Below are 18,577 nucleotides of genomic sequence, written 5' to 3'. Positions count from 1 at the left end.
TCAAGATCCTTTCTCCAACGTATCCATTGTCCCTCCTCTGTCCCTCCACATGTCCAGACCATCTCAGCTTTTCCTTTCTCATTTTGTCTCCAAGCTGGTCATCCTGAGCTTCCACTCTGATGTACTCATTTCTAATCTTGTCCGTTCTGGTCCCTCAGGCCAAAAATCTTTAACTCTGCCACCTCCAGCTCCTTCTTCTGTCTTGTTGTCAGTGCTGCCATCTCTGAACTATACATCATAGAAGGTCTCACTAAACCTTCTGGGCATGAGCTGATGGCTGGATATTCTAATAGAGAGCAGAAGTCACGATTCCATCAATTACAGTGTGCAGTCGTCCAGGTCCTGAAGCAGCAAAGCAGCTCAGACCATCATACTAACAGACTAGCTACGATGGTCTGTTTATGAAAAACCTTCCAAAAAGCTCAGTTTTTGTCTCGTCAGTCCGCAGATTATTTTTCCAAGAGTCTTGGGGATCATCAAGATGTTTTTTTTTGGAAAATGTGAGACGAGCCTTTGTCTTCTTTTTGGTTAATAGTGGCTCTTTCCGTTTTTGCCCACTCTGTCTTCCTTATTGTTGAATCATCAACACTAACAATAACTTAACAGGTGAGGCCTGCAGTTCTTAGACATTGTTTTAGCCCTGTGTGGAAAGCTTTTTGACACAGGGCCAGGTAGGTTTGGATGGCTTTTTTTCCCGTAATAATTTAAACTGTCTATTGTTATTTGCCTGAGTGTGACAAATATGCAAAAAATAAAAATAAAAAGATAGAATCTATTTATATATCTGTGTGTGTGTGTGTGTGTGTGTGTGTGTGTGTGTGTGTGTGTGTGTGTGTGTGTGTGTGTCGGGGGGGACTGGCTCAGTATTTACAGGAAATACATTGTTATTCACAAGCATTTGTGCCCCTGTGCCGAGACAAAATACTGAAAGCAGTTTAGCGCGCACGCTCCACACATGCGCACTATTGACAGCGCCCATCACGTCGAATAAACAACTTCCTGGTCCGGGAAAATCTGACATTATCGCGATAGACGGGCTGATCTGTTAGTACTTCTGCACTTCAGCGGCACGGGCCTGACGCTGGAATGCAAAAGCATAAGTTATTTAGCCCAAACAAAGAACCGGGAAACGTCGGCGCACCTTTTCAGAAGTATCACAGCTATCCCTCGGGACTCCGCTACAGCCCGAGACATGAAGGGGACTCTTAACGTGTGGTAAGAGCCATGGAGCCGTTTTAGTGGCTAACGTTGGCTGGCTTTAGCATAGTTAGCTAGCTAATCCATCAACACCCGGGCTTGTGACAGCAGCTGACCAGCCAGCCGGACCGAGCTAGGGTTAGCATTAGCATATTTAGCTGACAGGCTGTTGAATTAAGTTAGCCTGGTTTAAACGCATTGTTGGTTTAGGGGTTTATGACGCTGCGTTAGTGACAGGTGACATCGGAGCGTCTTCCAGGAGTGGCAGGATTGTCTTTTAGGGTGCACAGGTGCGGTTGTTTATGTGAGTGATGTACGGAGGCTAATTGATGCTGATAACTAGCCTGCTAGCTAGCATTGGTATGTCGTCGTTGCTTGGTGCAACAGTATGGCAAACAAACAACAGACTGACAGCCACCTCCTTACTTAGCACGCGTGTGCTAATGGGAATAAATGGCACAATAATCCATGTTTTCGTTTCGTCTGTGTCTTCCATTCACGGATTAACTGTATTCGGTTAAATAAGCAACATGACATGCCGCACAGTGACTGTTTAATTGATACGTGCGTTAAGATTACTGCTGACACATAGGGTGTGTGACTGTCATTTGGCAGGCCGACAGTCCTGATGGGATCATTGCAGGAATTTCCACGTTCAATTATTTGTTTGCTTTGTTTGTCATCAGGGGATGAGACGAGATCGGTTATTTCGACATTTGCAGCTCTGGGCTCGTTGACTCTCTGTTTTGGCTCAGGATGGCGCAGGGAGGCTCTCAGCTCGACTACCACATCCTGCAGGACCTCAAGCAGCGTTTCCCAGAGATCCCAGAGGGGGTAGTGTCACAGTGCCTTCTGCAGGTACATATTGAAAGCTGCTATTTGGATTGAGACTTGTTATAATATATGTATTAGTGCATCATGTGTTTGCACTAATTCTTGCATCGTAAAAACATTGCAGAAGATATTTATGATCAGAACATGATACCTATTAATCACACTCCTTTCTGCCTCAGAACAACAATAACCTGGATCTCTGCTGCCATCTGCTGGCTCAGGAGAGTAACAGATACCTGTATGGTGATTTCCATCCCAGTCCAGAGGAGGGGCGGCTGAACCGAAATCACATGCTACACATTAGCTTGGGCTACCCAGGTTCAGATGCAAGCAAATCAAATGGAGGAGCAGGAGGAGTAGGGCGCTCCCTAGTGCACAGCACCAGTGACAGTCACATCGATCCGCAGCGACCCAACTACCCCGAACCGCTGTCAGCCCCTGCCGCCATGGCTCCTTCCCCTGGATACAATCCTTTTTTCATGAATGATCAGAGCCGCTCGGCCAGTACTCCCACCCCTCCACCCACAATGCCAGGCATGTCTCCCACATACTCTTCTGTTTCACATTACACCATGAACCCTATAACAGTCACTCTTTCGCAAAGCATACCCAACGTCCCACAAGCTCTGCAGATCCCTCCTGGACACTACGCAAACAACACCAACCCAAGCCTGTACATTCGACCCTCGCCATCTCAAAGCCCGCAGCCAGCACCCTGGTCCTCCTCAGGTGCACCTGTCTATCAACATCAGCAGTCCCCTTACAGCACTCCCACATACGGCTCACCTTACAGCTCCCCACAGCATCAGGTCCAGGCGCAGCCCCAACCGCAACCCCAGCTGCAACCCCAGCTGCAGCCCCAGCACCAGCAGTATGTCTTCCTCCCTATTAGCTCCCCAACTCTTCCCAGCATGCCCTACCATCACCAGCAGCCGCCCCAGCAACAGCCTCCTGTTTACAGGCCGTACCAAACAAAGAACCTCCTTAAGAACCAGATAGAGATTACTCTGGAGGGTCCGCGGCCTCGCAGCAATTCACCTGTGCACACTCCTCACCCCCAGGGACAACTTTACATGTCTACCAGTTCTTCGCCCAGCTCCCCTTCGAGGGGCATTGCAATGAGTGCAGGTCCGCAGTCGTACCACCCTGGGGTGTACATGCAGGGAAGACCTCGGCCTGCCTCGTCCCCTCAACCGGGGCAGTCAGCCTATACGTTCAAAATCAAAGTGTCCCCAGGAGGCCAGGCTCAGAGGCCCCCGAGCTCACCACCCGTCACTGAAGCCGAGCCTATTCTCAACATAGTAGACCAAGGGGCGCACAACGCCGCCCCTGCACCCATCCTGCCCATCTCCGCTCTACCGGGGACTATCACCAGTCAGTTTCAGCCAATGCCCAGACGTTCCAGCTCGGGCTCTGATGACTATGCCTACACGCAAGGTAAGGGCTTCTTGTTTTGGTTTGTCCATCAAAATCTTATATTTCAATATTCATATCATTTTATATATGTTATGCTTTGCAATACTTAAGATCTCGCCTGTCATGGGTTTATTAAGCAGCGTGACAACTTCTGCTGCTCATTGTTTGGACAGTGTGGTTGCAGCTGCACCTTCAGCCTTGTGATATTTTTTTACTGCTTTGTGCTTGATTGTCATCTTTAAGTATGTTTGGTTGTCTGCGTGTTGTGATGAGAAAAGGTGATTGTCAGCCTTTTTCTTTTCTTTTTTTTAATTTAAGGCTGCATGTTGGTCTTTTGCACGTGTTAAGTACACATGACACTGCTTTCATGTGATTGTAGTCTTCCCCACGCCCTCTACCTGCACCACTTTCAGGCTTATAGCAGATTGGAGTCGCAGCAGAGCATTGCAGCTTTTCTTTTCTTTTTAAAAAAAGCCTTTTTGTGTTTGGTGCGTTTCCCTTCAGCTCTCCTGCTCCACCAGCGGGCGAGGATGGAGCGTCTGATGAAGGAGCTGCGGCTGGAGCAGCAGAAACTCGAGCAGCTGAAGGGTGACGTCAACAACATGGAATACGATGCCCTTCAAAGACGCTTCCGACGAGTCAACTCCACCAGTCTTATCCCCCGAGTAAGGCCTGAACGTGTGCTTGTCTTACATGTCAGTCTTTGTGTGCTGCTTCACTGACCAAAGCTATAAAGGCAAGCTGTGAAATGATCACTGATTTTATTGATTATTATTTTATTCACTGGGAACTGCTTGATTATTCTCCCAAGACCTTCGTGGCTGCTGCTTACCTTGCAGAGTTTTCACTTGACTTCATTTTCGTTGATGTGCTGAAGGACTTGTCTGTGCATGTTTGTCCTGTTTGTGCAGTATTATCTAATCTCACCCGCTGCACACGCCTCACCGGTCCAACACCTGCAGTGAATGGCTTTTTGTGGTGTTAAGGTATATTGCCACCACTTTGTGGTGATATGTTGCCTGTAAAAACACCATATTTAAGGAGTATTAGAAAATCACTGAGACGGTCAAGCTGGTGTTAAGACTGGTTTGATTTCACTGCTAATACATATGAAAGTGGAGTGCGAGTGTGGGAGTGGGCTAATCAGACCGGCTCGTGTGCTTACTGTCTGCAGCCTGAGGAGATGACCCGACTACGCAGTCAGAACCGACAGCTTCAAATTGATATTGACTGTACACTGAAGGAAACAGATCTACTGCAGTCTAGAGGTATGTACGCATCACTCGCACACAAATGCATTCCCACACAAAGCTTTGAAGTGTCTCTGATTTATTTGAAAGCACTGATCTTGAAAGAGCCGAGGCCTGAAGCAGACGGTGTCGGGTCCAGAATGATGGACGAGTATCCGCTGCAGCGCATGCAGATGCAGGCTTGTGAAATGACTGGCCGGTGCGTTGCAGGCCTCGGGCTGATCTGTGCTCGACCTCCACTCTGGGCCCTGCGTAGTATTTCGCTGGCACATGATTCTTGTTGATTCTGCAGTTGAAACACTTGGCCTACAACACAGCGTGTGGACATTAGTTCCAATCCTTTATCTGTTTAGCAGGAGTGATGATGATGATGGAAGCAGCACACTCTCAGGGACCGTTTCCTTCAGGATTCATTTGGCTGTGTTCGTCTGACCCTCTGCTTTGCAAGATGTGCTGCAGAGAGCAGCCCCACAACTCGATGCTGCCACAACACACTCCATGGCACATTGTGTGTCTGTGGATGTGACATAAATGTTGGCCTGTGCGATCAGACGTTTCGTTCAACAGGATGGCAGCAAATCACAGTGCTCGTGTTCACCTGTGCCAGCACCGTTAGGAGTCTGATACCTAATTTTCTAACAAAGACAAGATTATCAGTGCCGTTAATTCAAGATAAGCTCGTGTGCCTGTGAGATGTGGCCTCATGTTATTCATGTCACATCGTGAGATTCTTGTTGTCCTGAAATGGTAGCTGTTAAAGGTAAAATTAATTTGACAACACGCAAACATTTTACATAAAACTTGTTTACAACTTTCTTCTGCAAACTCGAGGACTTTGCTTACAGAGAAAATCCAACAGTTATTTAAGTAAACGTCTCACCAGCCTGATAAAAGCAATCACAACATGTGTGAATGTGTCATTAATCTGTAATCTATTATTTCAGTTCAAACAATCGTTGTGAAGCCTGCTTGTTTGTTGTTTAACGATTCTGTGTGTGTCTGTTTTTCTTTGCTTCAATTTAATATAAAAATCTTTGAGAAAAAATATTTTCCTATAGATGATAAAACACTTAATTATTTGTCATCAAACAGTTAAAGCAACAATTACTTGATGCTCCCAAAGTAGGATAAGACGTTTCAAGTAGGCCTGCACGATGCTCGTCTTCTTCCAGGTGTTTGATTGGCCGACAAGTTGTTGAGTAAACTGAGTCTTTGTGACAGCTGCCTCTGTCTGTCGTTGCCTGTTGGGACAGTTCTGGCTGAAACAGGCTCTCTTTAAAACAAACTAAAGCTTTCTGTCTGATCTCTGCAGGGAAGTTTGACCCCAAAGCAATGAACAACTTTTATGACAATATTCAGCCTGGTCCTGTGGTGCCACCCACATCTGGAAAGAAAGGTAAGCACTTCTGCAGAAGTCAGAGACATTTTAATATTTTACCAAGGTGCAGATTTGAGGCTTCATTCAGATCTTTGTCTCACTTTGGTCTTAATTCTTACTGTTTGGTCTGTTCATGCTGACAGCTGTGAAATTAAATGACACAGAGCTTTTTATAAAGTGCTGCAGATGCATAAAAATGTGTCTGTTTAAACATGTGGTTGCTCGGCAGCATCGTGATGCGATAGGTGTGTAATTCAACTATAAACGAGTTTTTGTTGCCTTAAGATTAAAACAAGTCTTTTATAAAAAAGGATTTTAGGAAGATAAACGTTAAAATCAGGTCAGTTTAGGTTACTTAGTTGCTAGGCAACGTGTCGACATTATATCAGACTCAACTGAACTTTAGTGGATAAAAATCTGATTTCACTGTTGTGAAATTAAAATGCTGTGTAGCTTTTCTAAGGTGCTGTGGTGGCCCCGCAGCTTACACGATCGCCTCACTGAAACCCTTTCGAGCATCTGGAGTTAAAGTTGGCCAAAACAAACATGCGGCACTTCCCACACTACCCACCCAAAAGTAGAACTGGCTGTAGTGCAGGACATCCACTAATTGGAAAGTTGGTGGTTTCTTAGCTTCTCCAGTTTGATAGCAGATACTGATCCCAGAGCTGCTTCACTCACATTCGATAAAATGATAGTTTAGCGTAGACAAAAGGAGTAGAGTAGGAAGGTGCTGTATGAGAAGCAGTTCATCTAGCATCATAATATCTGATGTAGAGAAAAACCTTCAGGGCCAGACGATGCACCTGTTGCTCAGCTGCTGAGTGTAGCAGGACCTCGGACAGAGATGTAAGATTCGCTCTGCGGTTTAGTAAATGCATGTTTCTGTCAGGTTTCACCCTTGGGCGATCGTGGCTCAAGAGTTGGGAGTTCGCCTTGTAATCGGAAGGTTGCCGGTTCGAGCCCCGGCTTGGACAGTCTCGGTCGTTGTGTCCTTGGGCGAGACACTTCACCCGTTGCCTACTGGTGGTGGTCAGAGGGCCCGGTGGCGCCAGTGTCCGGCAGCCTCGCCTCTGTCAGTGCGCCCCAGGGTGGCTGTGGCTACGATGTAGCTGCCATCACCAGTGTGTGAATGTGTGTGTGAATGGGTGGATGACTGGATATGTAAAGCGCTTTGGGGTCCTTAGGGACTAGAAAAGCGCTATATAAATACAGGCCATTTACCATTTTTACCATTTGAATGATTACCTGCATTCGTTTTAATGCAGCTCTGAGTTGCAGCCTTTCATTACTGATGCGCATGTTTTACCACGTGAATGAGCTTCTTTCTTTTTGTCAGAAGGGACACAGGCCTCGAAGCGGGTGCCCCAGACGGACGAGGACTTTGAAGGCGCCCAGTGGAACTGTGAAAGCTGCACCTTCCTCAACCACCCTGCACTAAACCGCTGTGAACAGTGCGAGATGCCACGCTACACCTGAGCTTACGCACTGTGCTGTATCTCCACTCCTGCCTCATCCCTTGCAAATCCCTGGATACTATAAGCCCCGCCCCTCTACAGTCTGCAGAATCTGTGTAGAGGTCTCATCCCATCAATCAGTATACGTCCCCTCCTACCTGCTGAGGAAGAGCCACTTATCCCTCTCGTCCTGCTCTGGTCCCCTACTCCTGTGCACTTTGACCTTTGTTTTCTTTGATGGATAATGACCACGGAGGGCTGGAGCTTCCGGCGGCAGACATGTAAGAGCATACTGCGGCTCAGACGGCGGGCGCAGCAGGCTTCAGAGATGTCAGAGCGCTTTAAGGATTGAGGAGGAGGAGCTGTGGTTTACCTGGCGACCATTCCATGCAGAACTAATGACTGCCCTGTTTACACTGTGCCCATTCCCGAAGTACAAATGGAGACACTTGTTTTATCCAGGACCTCCAGCTCCCCCATTCTGACAGTGGAACAATGAAAGCAATGAGTATATAAGTTGTGACTAATGCGAAATGTAGACTTTACACTGTATCTGGCTCTGTATGAGAGCTCACTGAAAGAACACTAAAGACACTTGCATACGAGTATGTTCCTGGTACTTTTATGCATATTATTACCACCCTGTATTATGTGTTCAACAGATGTTGATTTCCTGTGCAAATGCCTCAACTTGCTGTACTTAATAAAAGAGCTGATTCTATGTGACTTGATCCTGCGCAGGTGCAGAGTTTCTCTCCTTCCCAAATGAAACACGCACGATTGATTTATTTTCTACTACATGTTTATTGTGTTTATCAGACCAGTGGGAATTGTAAATGCATGCACACATTCATTTACTTTGATGTTGCAGGAGGGAGTTCATGAACGCTATAAAGGAGCTTTAGGAAGACGCCCGTTACCACAGCACGCCGCCGTAGGTCGTCTACCTCGCGGTCCTCGTTTCACTCGTACACAGCACGTCTCACTCTGGCGTGCACCTTCGCTCAGACGCTAAAACCGAGTCTGTTGCCTTTTTCAGCTACAGTCTAGGGAAGCAGATGTATTTTTAATGGTGCCTGTTGAGAGCGTTTCATTTCCTACTGAGAGGGAAGATAAGGAGGCATCACACGGGTAGGTCTGTGAGCACATGCTGGGTGGTATGATCATGCACACTGGCTCAGCAGACGTGGTCATTTGCCCTCTACCTTCCTACTGCTGTGCTTGTAACTAACAAGCTTTATTATTTTATTTATGATGCAGTTTCCTGAAAAAGAAGGTATGACTGGGGGTATTTGAAAGGTTCTCACAGCAGGTTTACTAAAGCCAAGACTTCAGGTGATCTCACGATCGGCCGCTACTTTTAGATCGCCCTCTGACACTGATGCTGGATCTTCCATAGTGTAAAAGCTATGATCCGGGGCCGGGCAGCAGCCTAAGCAAGGATGCCCAGACCTCCACAGCCCAGCCACCTCCTCCAGTTTATCCTGGGAAATGCTGAGGAACCTCTTCAGCGCGACTCCTGTAGCTGGACATCTTAAACCAGCGACTGTCCTCCCTACGGAGGGCTCAGGTTCAAACAATTCAATTCAATTTTATTTATATAGCGCCAAATCACAACATAAGTCGCCTCAAGGCGCTTCATAGATACAGAGAAAAACCCAACAATCATATGACCCCCTATGAGCAGCACTTTGGCAACAGTGGGAAGGAAAAACTCCCTTTTAACAGGAAGAAAACAGAAGCTAATGTTTGCAGTCTGTGGTCATGGATACTTGGAATTCCAGGGAGCGATCTAAAAATAACAGCTGTGCTGGAAGCTTTGTGGGCGTGTCGCGGGTAAAAGGTAACTTTGAACGTTAGATGACCAAATTAAATTCAGGCAATGCTTTGGATTTTTTTTATAGTTTTGTTCTCAGAACTTCTTGATCGCATCTTGTAAATCAGGTTTTGTGTAGAAGACACTCGTGAGTGAGTCATTAACTAGGATTGTGTTACTTCCACCCGTTTGGAAGGTGTTAGCTGTCTTAGGTAGCTTCTGTTTGTTTATTGACCCAGTTATAATAGACACAAGCAGGACAGGACAAATGCAGTGAGTCCAGGGAGCTCCGTGACATGCTTTCTCCGATATATTAAAGTCTGCTGGCAGCAGAAGAAAGCTTGGCCAGCCTCCAGTTATTGTTGCGTCTCTGGGGAAATGTGGCATGTTGCATTCTTTAGGTGTGCCTCCTCAGTTTGTCATCCTCAGGATATCACTTCAAAAGAATGTCTTCCTCTCTACATCTCCTTCTCTTCTCTGATTGGCTAATTAGTCCATCAATTCCTCCGGGTATGGGGCCAGCGAATCCATCTGTTCACAACACACCTTGTGTCCAGAACTAAGACCTACTGGAGTTACACTTAAAGGGGACGCAGGATTATCTGACCGGTGGCATTCGCTCCCAAATGAAAGTGCCTCGCTTCTTTATATGACTGGGTTCGCTGCCAACCCTCCTAAGAGACCTCTGGGCTTCAGTCCAATGAGCAAGGACAGCATTTCAGACAAGTTCACAGTATCAAATACAAGAGCTCCTTTCCAGTCCTGAAATTTTTAATGAGCATTTTTTTTCCTATTTCTGGTCTGGTTGTGCGATGTGTAACAGAGGTGCTATTACTAATGTGGACACTAGCTGGGTGAGGTCCCAGGTTTCTCCTCTTGTCTTTTCAGTAGTAGTCTTCATAGTTTTTGGGGTTGAGGCAGTAGAGGAGGGCGCCTCCGAAAGAGAAGATGGTGGATCCCCATGCCAGGCCGTAGCCCCAGTTAAATTCATGGTAGATCCTCAGACTGACCGTCTCTATGAACTTGATGGGGAAGAGAACCAAGCTGCACACTTGGAGCACAACTGCAAGAAAAACAGACAGTTCAGACGCAAGATGCATCATTAAAGTTGGGGTCTTCCTGTGCACATTCGATGAAAATGTATTTTCTTTACATACCTGCAGAGAAAAGCATGACGGCCACAGGCTTGTAGCAGCGACTCCTGGAGCCAAAGCACAGGGAGAACAGCGCCACGAGGAAGGCGAGCAGCGTGAGGGCTGCTCCCCCCAACAGCAGAGCCAGGGTGGCGATCTGCCAGTCTGAGACGAGCACAAACACAGGGGCAGAGAGGAGGGAGAGGGGGAGGGAGGAAAACCGTGAAATCACACTGAAACAGAGAGTGACACAGGTAGCTAAAAAAAGGTTACTCTGGAGAGCCGTGTCGGCGCTGCTGACAGGAGGGGGGAAGCGGAGAGACAAGATGAGGACGGATAAAGGGAAGAAGACAGAGGCAGCAGAATAGGTCACAGGCTGCAGTGGTTAGCCACAGTAACAGTGCAATACTCAGTCCCTCAAAAGTAAATAACACTGGTGGTGAATTGCCACAGTGTAAACACAAACTATTTGTGGTTCGGAGGCTGAGCGATGGCGGCGATGGCTCGGAACATTTCTGAGCCACCGGGGACCCGTTGGCGGGGTGCAGATGAGGAATGCAAACCCTCAAACTGAGCACAGCCCTTTTTCTGGCACGAACACGCGCCTGGTTACACGTGCACATTTCCAACAGTCCAGTAATGGATCCCAATGGAGCAGAAAGGTGACTCTGACAATGAGTATATCCCTGTCGGCTGATGACTGCTCAGCAGCATCCTCAGCATCCCATCCACACTTGAGTGGAAATAGCTGTCTGCCCCAAACAGACGCAGCTGTGAAAGGCAGAAAAATACGATCGTAGGCTTCTTCTTCTTTTTTAGATGCCTTGCCTTTTTCTTGAGAAAACAGTTTTTCTTAGTCTAAATTAGCCACGGGACACCAACTGACTGTTGAGAGACAATATACGTTATTGTTTAGAGATTAGGGGTCTCTTTCATTGCTTTACTGTTTACTTGCGGAAACAGGAGGTCTGCATGTAAACAGGAGGAGGATATTATGATGAAGCATTTGATTACACAGGAGGAAATCATTTAAAGTACGGTGGGTGGAAAAAGGTAAACATCAAAGCATAAAGGGGATTGGGCTCTGTATACGCGGCTCAGTATTACAGAGTGTGGAAAAGTTTACAGTGACTGACTAAAGTTTATTTAGTCTGTTTTTAGTACGTGTACGAGGTATTGTTTATTACGGAGTCTGGGAAATAAAAAAAGATTAAGCATGGCTGAGAATACTTCCTCTCTGCTGAGGCAGAAAATCATTAAAACAGCAGAAGAAAGTGACGGAACATAAGCTGCTTAAAATACAGTTCCCACTCTTGTTGGAGGGAAATTTTATTGGAGGGGCCAAGCCGCTCAAATATAAACAAACATCAACCACTTCTGACCAAATATGGCTCAGGATTTAGAGTTTAAAAAATGGGTCCTGTCACCACAGGATGCTGGAGCGAGCCCACAAAAAGCAGAGCACCACTTTTCCTTCAGCCTCCCTGCTTTCACAACCACAGCGACCCCCTCGCTGCTGCTGCCTCTCAGCAAAGAGGGAGGGTTACACTGACTTGACCCGCAGCTGTCACAGACCCATCACTGTTGAGATACTGTATCTTTCCTGGGTCATTTTGGTGCCCGCAGCCCAGCCAGCGCGCAACTTTATCATGAAAACAGCAGGATGCAGAAAGTCATCTCATCTCAGAATTGGAACGGATCCTGTTCGCTGTGCGAGAGACACAGCCAGAGTTAGGGTGCTTAAAGGCTTTGACGAGCAGGAAGTGCCAAACTATTAATCTGAGCCCCGCACGATAACAGATGGAAAAGGAGATACAGTACACAAGATCCAATCTGAGCATTAATTATGGTCCTCTGTACGGATGTCAGGAACTGCTGAAGTGTTAAGCAAATAAATCCTTCAAGGCCCCCGATTCAGTTGCTTTGTCTCAGACAACTGTGGAAGATCTGTGTCACAGAAGTGCCTCGAGTGTCTCTCTCTCTCGCACTGTCACACAATCTCAGCCTCACTCTCTCAAGGCAGCAGGATGAAGGCCTGTTTGAAGAAGCACCATCTTCAATCGGAGGCTCCAGGTTCGTGTCCTCTGTGTCGCTGAGCTGAGGCTCTGTCCCACAGAGCCGGTATGTGGCCTGCACAGTTCTGTGACCTCCCGTAAAGAGGAAGCAGGCCCCCAGAATGGGATAGCTAACATATTACATTATTTGCCATCACTGCATCTCACTGAGCTGGACGTGCTCACACTCTGGCTCCACATTGATATCCTGATCTCGCACCACCCTGGCATGAACACACTGCTGCTGCTGCATTCCTGGCTCTATGTGGAGTCTGTAGCGTTTATACTTGACCACCGGCAGCTCCTGACTACATGTGTGTGCGTGTCTGTCTGAGAGAGAAACACGCAGACAGGATAACCTATATGCATCTGCACAAACACTAGAGCACGTAATGAGGCCATACTTGATGTCTACCTTACAGCACATTATTACGGTTTAAAGAGAACTTTGTGCAGAACAAGTTCAAAACATCTGAGCTGCTGTTTCAGACTAACAGGATCTATTTAATGCCCGAAGCATGACACCAAGGAAATATCGCGGGTTGATGAGGGGAGGGGGTGGTTAGAAACTGATTACTGGGATTCAAATCAATAAGCCCTAGCCAAGCACGAGCCTGAGGAAATGGGAAGTTCACTGTGTGCATTTACTGTGGTATGCTGCTGCTGCTGGGAGCTGACACGGAGACTACGTGTCTTTATATGGCACCAAAGTGCACTTTGTCTGCGCTGACAGAGGAGGAATGGGGCCAGAGTGGCCCGCAGTTACTCATCTCAGACAGAAAGAAAACATTTTGTCAGTCTAACAAAAATGCAATTCACCAGTCAGCACGCAGGAGCCGCTCAGAGACAGCAGAAACACAGACAGGAAATGTTAGACAGTCTGCTCAGGGATACAGCAGGATAAACCCGTGTAAGCTTTAGGCACATTTACAAGAAAATTAAAATGACAAACCTTCTCTGTGCGATCAGTTTCGACATTTTTTTGCTTTTATTGTGTTGCAAGATGGATCGTCATCTACAAACTGTGGCTTGAAAGCCTGCCAGTGCGTTAGAAATGTCATAAAGGGCTGTTGCACTGCTTTACATATGCAGTAGATATTTTGCACAGCGCTACAAACACTCAACTAGCGATAGGATCAATTTTCTGAGAGTTCAGCCAGCTTCTCTCTTCCTTTCTCTCGGTGGATTAGTAGCTATGATGGAAATATGAAATGCTTCTAGAAAAAAAAGCTAAGTGAGGGGACTCCATAAATAATTTTTTTCCCTAATAGAGAAAATTTCTGGAGTGTTTCAGCTTGTTTCCCTGGTTACTAATCTGCAGGCATCTGGATCTCGGGGGAGTTCTCTGCTCTGAGCTGCCCCTGCTCCTTGGCCGGTGAAGAAACCCACACAAAGGCTCATTTTGATCGCAACAAAAGGCCAAATGAAACCCCAGCTGGACCGCTCCTGGCGAGGCAACATTCCCACATCATTCTGTGGCGCACTGAGCAAACGCTTTAAGCAAAAAAGAGTCAAACGGCCTAGAAAGAAACCAACGCGTCTTATTCATCAGACTTGTGAGACTTCACTTTTTCCTGTACTCGATTATTTCCCAATTGGACAGCAGTGCGCAACACACCGTTCTAGATCCTATTTCATGCAGAAAATGTCGGCACTTTAAATTAAACAGGCAATAGCTAATTATAAAGTAATTAACATCTAGCACTCTCTGGGGTGATGTTTTATAATTCTCACCCACAGAACAGATTGGTTCAGCAGCGCACTCTCCGCGGGGACCCTTTGTTATCCCTGAGAGCTGTGCATCGCACTTCATTTGAATATGAATGTAGGTGTCTGTCTGCGCCCACAACCCTGCGATTTCGAAGGTGAAGCATCCCTTAAAACTACAACACCCAACTGGTTTAAAACTTTCAGCCAACATGGTGGCACGTCACGCCAGCAGCCGCCAGTGTTAAGCGTGTCTGTGCGGGCACATGAGCGTCTTTCTCACCCGTGGCCAGCGTGCTGTTGCAGGACCAATCCTCGGAGCTGACGGGCTTCCAGCAAGACGCCCACAAGGACAGGGAGTACTGATCATCCGCGGTGACCCACGCCGGGCTCAACATGGCACCGACATCCAGGCAGAGAGCGAGAAAGACGCACACAAGTCCCACCAACTTCAGGGGCGTCAACGCCGTCACCCGCACCTCCTCTGTGCCGCTCACGGATGAAGCCATGTCTAAAGTATCTTACTCATTAAATAACAAATAGTAGCAAAAAACAATGAAACAAATGCGGGAAATCGCCAACCTTGAACCAGTAATAACTTGCGGTTGTTCCCTCTTGAACGCGCACAGTGTGGTGGCGAGCCTCCGCTCACTCTGCGTCCTGAGCCTAGAGGACGCTGCCGCGGTGTGTGCTGTGGATCCGGCGCTCTGCCGACGGAACCGTGCCACGGAGCTCTAAAATAACGGGGCTGCACCTGCTGGGTCCTAGTGCCAGGGTGTGTGTGTGTGTGTGTGTGTGTGTGTGTGTGTGTGTGTGTGTGTGTGTGTGTGTGTGTGTGTTCTAATGCTCTCACTGATAACCAGACAGATTTATGTTTCCATATTCAGATATTTGGGGGCTCCCAGCTGTTGTGGTCCTGCTCTTGATTTGAGATCAGTTAAATCTGTGTGTACTTATGTTACAGACCTTAATGTCACGGTACTGGGTCGTGTGACCCAGTGTTTGAGTTTTTATGTATCTTTTGTATTAATTTGGTTTCTAGTTTAGCTCATCTAGTTAATTTCTAAGTTGCAGTTTAGTCCTTTGTGTCTTAGTTGTTTCTGGCATCTCCCCCTGTACTGTCTACCTGTCATGTTTCATGTCTGTGTGGTCCTTGTTGTCAAGTTCGTGTCATGTCTGTCTCCATATTTCCTGTTTTATTTTGAAAGGCTCTGGTGTTCTTGCTGTCCTGTCATTAGGTTCATGTGTGGCAGCTGTTCTTCCTCATGTGTTCCCCTGATCACCCCTGTGGGTATTTAGTCTGTGTACCTTCCCTCTGGTCAAGTTAAGTGTTTTTCAGGATTCTGTGCAGTTCGTGTTTGCCATTTGGTTTATGTTGTTTTTCATGCAGCCGCACGATGAGGTTCCGTGCAGGTCATGTTCATGTCTGTTTCGTCACGCCATTTGGTTCACAGTTTCCATGCATCTGCACAGCATTCTGTTCACAGTGATCATAGTTTTCCCTTTCAGTCGTGTTAGTGTTTTTCCAGTTTAGGTTTCTGGTTAGTTGCCTCTCTGTCCCTGTTATGTTTTGTCTACTCCCCTCTATATCAGCCCAAATAAAGGCTCGCTTTCAGTTTAAGTTCACTCCCGTCTCCTCACCTGTGTTCGCACCTGGGTCCACCACACACACCTCCTTATAGCGCTTTATCACCCCAGTAGAGCGCTTTGTTCTCAGACTGTTGGCTTACTTGTGGTTCCAGGATATTTAAAAGTAGAATGGGAGACTTAAGCTTTAGCTCAGTTTGGATTTGGGCACCAGACACCCTCTTAGGCTTAAAAAAAACATTTTTCATGAAGCATATATTTAGGGCTGCATCAGGTGACCCTGAATTCTCCCTCAGTTATTCTGCAGAAGGCCTAGGCTGCTGGAGGCTTCCCATGATGCTATGAGTGTTTTTTCTCCCCGCCCTGTGTGTTTATACACCCCTCTGTATTTTGTTATTAATCCCTGGCTTTGTTCGACACCTTGTCTTTTGTCCTGTCTCCCTCCCCTCACCAGGGACCCGTCACAGCCCTGAGCCTGCTTGTGCTGGACGTTTCTTCCGGTTAAAAGGGAGTTTTTCCTTCGCACTGTCACCAAAGCGCGTGCTCATAGGGGCTCATCTGATTGGGTGCAGTTTTCTCTCTTTTCTCTTTATCATTGTAGGGTCTTTACCTTACAAATAAAAGCCCCAACTTAAAACCTTTTAATGACGCAGCCTTCCGATGTTGTTTTGTTAAGTTTTTCACTCCCTTAAGTCACTTTTCCAAAAACTGACTGCAGCTTCTACCTGGTGATAGGAATGTTCTTTCTGGCTCAAAAGGCATTGATGTTATTCCCGAGAGGCATGTTTGACATATGTTTGACGGATTATAGGCCAAGAAGTCATTTCTGAAAGTTTACATTCTTGCAACAATGGATGCCCAATGCATCCATAAGGCAGCATGTTAGTGCAAGAATCTGAGCTAATAATTAACTAATTTTTATTCTTTAACTGTGTGTTATTTTACAAATTTAAAGTATTGTGTACAATTTATCATCAGTTTTCACTGGATGCCTAAATACATGTCATAGTGTGAGTGTGACAGTAGGTGTGTTTTATTGTAGGATACAGGAAGTCCAAAAAGCATAGCTGAATATTCCTGAGATGCTGTCTGTGATCTCTATGTTATATGAAATCATTGTTCAAATTGCATTATATAACCATTCAATATAAACTCACTGGACACTTTATTAGGTACACCTTGGTGGTACTGGGTTTGACCCCTTTTTGCCTTCAAATCAGTCTTAATTGTTTGTGGCATAGATTCAACAAGATGCTGGAAATATTCCCCGCAGCTTTTGGTTCATACATGATAGCATCACACAGTTGCAGCCGTGTGACGTGTACAGACCATTCTCTGTAAATGCCAGATATTGCTATGTGGGAAAAATCCCAGCAGACCGTCTGGCACCAACAACCATGTCATGCTCAAAGTCACTTAAATCCTCTGTTCTTCCTCATTCTTATGCTCAGTTTGAACTTTAGGAGGTTTTCGTTTCTATGTCTACATGCCTGTGTGTTGCTCCCATGGGATTAATTCATTGGATATTTGCATTAACAAGCAGCTGAAGAGGTGTACTTAGGTAAGGCAGAGAGGGTTTGGACATGTGTAGAGAAAGGGTCGTGGATATATTGGACAAAATATGTTGAAGATGAAGCTACCAGGAAAGAGGAAAAGAGGAAGACCTCAGAGAAGGTTTGTGGATGTAGTGAAGGAGGACATGCAGAAGGTTGGTGTGACGGTATAGGATACTAGAGACAGGGTGAGATGGAGGCAGATGATCTGCTACGGTGAACCCCACAGCAAATCTTCTGCAGTCACCAGAAGTGGAAGATGAGGGCTCGGCTTTTGTTCATTCACTTTGGCTTTAAGATCATCCTCCCTTTAGGCCAGCTTTGTTCTGATTGGCTGCCCTTCCCAAACAGAGAAGCTGGTAGGTGGAGCTGCTGTGCTGATAAAACTACTTTAAGGACGTCTCCACACAATGACATCATCAAGAGTGCTTTGAGCAGTGCGAGGTTGTGGATCACAGCGCAGACACCGACTGTATCACTTTAAACACTCTGTGAGACAAACCTTTATTCTGTCTCACACAGACTCAGAGCTACGGTTAGAAGGCTGCTCGTGTTCTTTCTAATTGAACTCAGTGATTTTTGTCCCCATGGACGAATCTTGGAATTAATTCATATTGATCACAAATGCACCCTGAGAGAGACGTAGACGAGTAAATTAACTTCATAGCTACATTTAATTAGAAATGCACCATCAGCATCTGTGTTGGAGTCCTTGTTAGTTTTAGGTTATAGACCGCAGTTAGCATGAAAGGAAACTGAAAATAAAACACAACGTTTGAAGTTTCATGAACCAGTACATTGATATTATATGCAGGTCTGTACTGTACTGTGTGTGTGTGTGTGTGTGCGCGCGTGCGTGCGTGCGTGCGCGTGCGTGCGTGTGTGTGTGTGCGTGCGTGTGTGTGTGTGTGTGTATTTACCCATCCAGCCTCTCCTGATTACAATCTGTTTTCATCAGTAATGATGTTGAAAGACTTTGCCGGCAGGAACATTTGACCTACACTTTGGTAAGACACACACACACACACACACACACACACACACACACACACACACACACACACACCACACGACATCATAACTCATCAGTGTTAATATACTGCTCGGAGTTGCATATTTGATTGCACGTCTAAGGCACAAAATATCAATGCTTAGATTGAACTGATGACTGACACAGAACACTGAGCACGAGGGA

General features: G+C 46.4%; 2 protein-coding genes across 2 annotated transcripts; one reads left to right on the top strand and one right to left on the bottom strand.

The window, feature by feature from the left end:
- Positions 1-946: 946 nt before the first annotated feature.
- Positions 947-8,263, top strand: tab3 (TGF-beta activated kinase 1 (MAP3K7) binding protein 3). Its single transcript, XM_085447697.1, has 7 exons — positions 947-1,215; positions 1,884-2,055; positions 2,211-3,468; positions 3,952-4,112; positions 4,622-4,715; positions 6,010-6,093; positions 7,415-8,263. Exons 2-7 carry the CDS (start codon positions 1,954-1,956, stop codon positions 7,552-7,554), a joined length of 1,839 nt encoding a protein of 612 aa, XP_085303823.1. The 5' UTR covers positions 947-1,215; positions 1,884-1,953; the 3' UTR covers positions 7,555-8,263.
- Positions 8,264-8,316: 53 nt separating this feature from the next.
- tmem47 (transmembrane protein 47) lies at positions 8,317-15,431 on the bottom strand. The gene is made up of 3 exons (XM_085447698.1): positions 14,526-15,431; positions 10,506-10,646; positions 8,317-10,411 (listed from the first exon to the last, which is right to left on the bottom strand). The coding sequence occupies exons 1-3, from the start codon at positions 14,749-14,751 to the stop codon at positions 10,233-10,235; spliced, it is 546 nt and encodes a 181-aa protein (XP_085303824.1). The 5' UTR covers positions 14,752-15,431; the 3' UTR covers positions 8,317-10,232.
- Positions 15,432-18,577: the final 3,146 nt, after the last annotated feature.

The sequence above is a fragment of the Copadichromis virginalis genome, linkage group LG23 (genome assembly GCF_057382275.1).
Source record: "Copadichromis virginalis isolate Kocher_CV1m ecotype Utaka linkage group LG23, C_Virginalis_male_GT1.1, whole genome shotgun sequence".
Taxonomy (NCBI): Eukaryota; Metazoa; Chordata; class Actinopteri; order Cichliformes; family Cichlidae; genus Copadichromis; species Copadichromis virginalis.
This window is presented reverse-complemented; position numbering and strand designations above follow the sequence as displayed.

Bases quoted from the DNA above. Each gene is read 5' to 3' on its own strand.
- tmem47 (XM_085447698.1), bottom strand. From the start codon at position 14,751: ATGGCTTCATCCGTGAGCGGCACAGAGGAGGTGCGGGTGACGGCGTTG. The intron at 10,647-14,525 runs GTGAGAAAGACG...TGCTCGTCTCAG, and splicing joins CAACAGCACGCTGGCCACGG to ACTGGCAGATCGCCACCCTG. The intron at 10,412-10,505 runs GTATGTAAAGAA...TTTTTCTTGCAG, and splicing joins CGTCATGCTTTTCTCTGCAG to TTGTGCTCCAAGTGTGCAGC.
- tab3 (XM_085447697.1), top strand. From the start codon at position 1,954: ATGGCGCAGGGAGGCTCTCAGCTCGACTACCACATCCTGCAGGACCTC. The intron at 4,716-6,009 runs GTATGTACGCAT...TGATCTCTGCAG, and splicing joins AGATCTACTGCAGTCTAGAG to GGAAGTTTGACCCCAAAGCA. The intron at 6,094-7,414 runs GTAAGCACTTCT...TCTTTTTGTCAG, and splicing joins ACCCACATCTGGAAAGAAAG to AAGGGACACAGGCCTCGAAG.